The sequence below is a fragment of the Seriola lalandi genome, unplaced genomic scaffold (assembly GCF_002814215.2).
Source record: "Seriola lalandi dorsalis isolate HSWRI2012SDOR001 ecotype SW California unplaced genomic scaffold, Sedor1 jcf7180002051209, whole genome shotgun sequence".
In the NCBI taxonomy this organism is placed as follows: domain Eukaryota; kingdom Metazoa; phylum Chordata; class Actinopteri; order Carangiformes; family Carangidae; genus Seriola; species Seriola lalandi.
The window spans coordinates 1,837-3,525 of NW_019521762.1; the positions used below are offsets into that span (position 1 = coordinate 1,837).

The following is a 1,689-nucleotide window of genomic DNA, read 5'->3' on the forward strand; positions in this document are numbered from 1 at the left end:
TGAATCCCACACACACACACACACACACACAGTGAATCCCAGCCTTCTCATTGGCTGTCCCTGTCCCAGGAGGCATTCTTCGGTCGGGATCTTCTGGACCGGAGTCGGCAGGTGGACAGGAGGGCGGGGCCAGAGACACCAGGCGGCAGCCAATCAGGAGCGGCAACAGGTGACATGAAAAGCCCCACCCCTGATTTACATGGCCCCTCCCCCTCAGGACTGCTAGTTGGTGCCATGGCGACCAGCAAGAGACAGGGAACTCTGCGTGAGTCATTTCTTTACTTCAGATGTTTTCTTTCTGTAATCATCAGATCTTCATCTTTCATTGTGTTTGATCCACATGGTGAATCATGTGTGTGTGTTGTTGTGTGTGTGTGTGTGTGTGTGTGTGTGTTACCATCCAGCCATGTCGGAAGAAGCTCTATTGGATCTGTCTGATGTTCTCAACACTGACCCTCACATACTGGCTACAGGACACACAGGTAACCCCCACCCCCACCCCCATCCCCACTGCTTATTCATGTCTCTTTGTGTTCTCCTTCCTGTTGAGTTCATCCCAGATGTTTGTCAGCTGGTCCACAGAGGCAGAACTAAATAGTGACACCAAAGAAGAAGAGTGTTGTCTCACAGGCGGCAGCACTGAGGTTTAACACTGTGTATGTTTGTTTTCAGGTCAGTTCCAGGTGGAGCGCTCCCCCTCTCCGTTTGGTAAGACTCCACAGGATGACCTTCTTCTTCTTCTCCTCCAGATAAAACCTTCTTCTTCTTCTTCTCCTCCAGATAAAACCTTCTTCTTCTTCTCCTCCAGATAAAACCTTCTTCTTCTTCTCCTCCAAATAAAACATTCTTCTTCTTCTTCTCCTCCAGATAAAACATTATTCTTCTTCTTCTCCTCCAGATAAAACATTCTTCTTCTTCTTCTCCTCCAGATAAAACCTTCTGCTGCAGCTTCCTTCTCACCTCCTTTCTGTCTGTCTGTCTGTCTGTCCTTTCGTTCAGGACATTATTTAACCTGTCTGACTGTCTGTCCCTCAGCCGGGCTGGACATCAGCTCCATGGCCAATGACTCATCTTTGACCTCTGAGCCGACAGGAAGTTGTGGGCGTGGCCAGAGGGTGGTGCAGGAGGAGCCTTTGGATGCCATCTTGAGTCCTGAGCTGGACAAGATGGTCACTGACGGTGAGTGGTGTCTGTTGACGAGGTTCCAGCCTGGACTGTGAGTGCTCTCCTTCCTGGATCATGATGATTTGATCAAGATTAAACATGTTTAAAATCGGCTCCTCTAAAACTGTTGAGGAAGAATCTGGATGTTTATTATTTTCAATATTGATTACCCTTCAGTTGATGATCTCGATCAGTGAAGGTCACAGTGTGTACTGTTTATTTTCCTGTTACAAGAGACAGACAGACGTGGACTCATTTCAGCTCAGTCCACAAACTGACTGTCACCAGACAAATAGAATCTGATGTTCCTGCTGTAAACTGCTGGATCAGATCATATGTGTGTATATATACATACAGTACATATTTATATATATGTAGAGACTGTAGCGGAGGAATCCAGCAGTGATGAACACTGTTCATAGTGAAGCTGACTGACATGTTGTGTTTCAGGTGCCATCCTCAGCAAACTCTACAAGATCCCAGGTAAGACTGAACACACTCACCTCACCTGTAAACAGCTGATCA

The 1,689-nt window shown here is 47.0% G+C and overlaps 1 protein-coding gene across 1 annotated transcript in view; it reads left to right on the forward strand.

Moving 5' to 3' along the window:
- Positions 1 to 1,689, forward strand: part of LOC111649560 (histone-lysine N-methyltransferase 2C-like) — a gene marked incomplete at both ends in the record, with an annotated part of 4,033 nt that overhangs the window by 1,396 nt on the left and 948 nt on the right. The window contains 5 exons of the mRNA XM_023399319.1: positions 70 to 265; positions 405 to 482; positions 673 to 708; positions 1,036 to 1,179; positions 1,615 to 1,647. Of these exons, the coding sequence (XP_023255087.1) occupies positions 70 to 265; positions 405 to 482; positions 673 to 708; positions 1,036 to 1,179; positions 1,615 to 1,647 (487 nt within the window). The remainder of the gene's footprint in view (positions 1 to 69; positions 266 to 404; positions 483 to 672; positions 709 to 1,035; positions 1,180 to 1,614; positions 1,648 to 1,689) is intronic.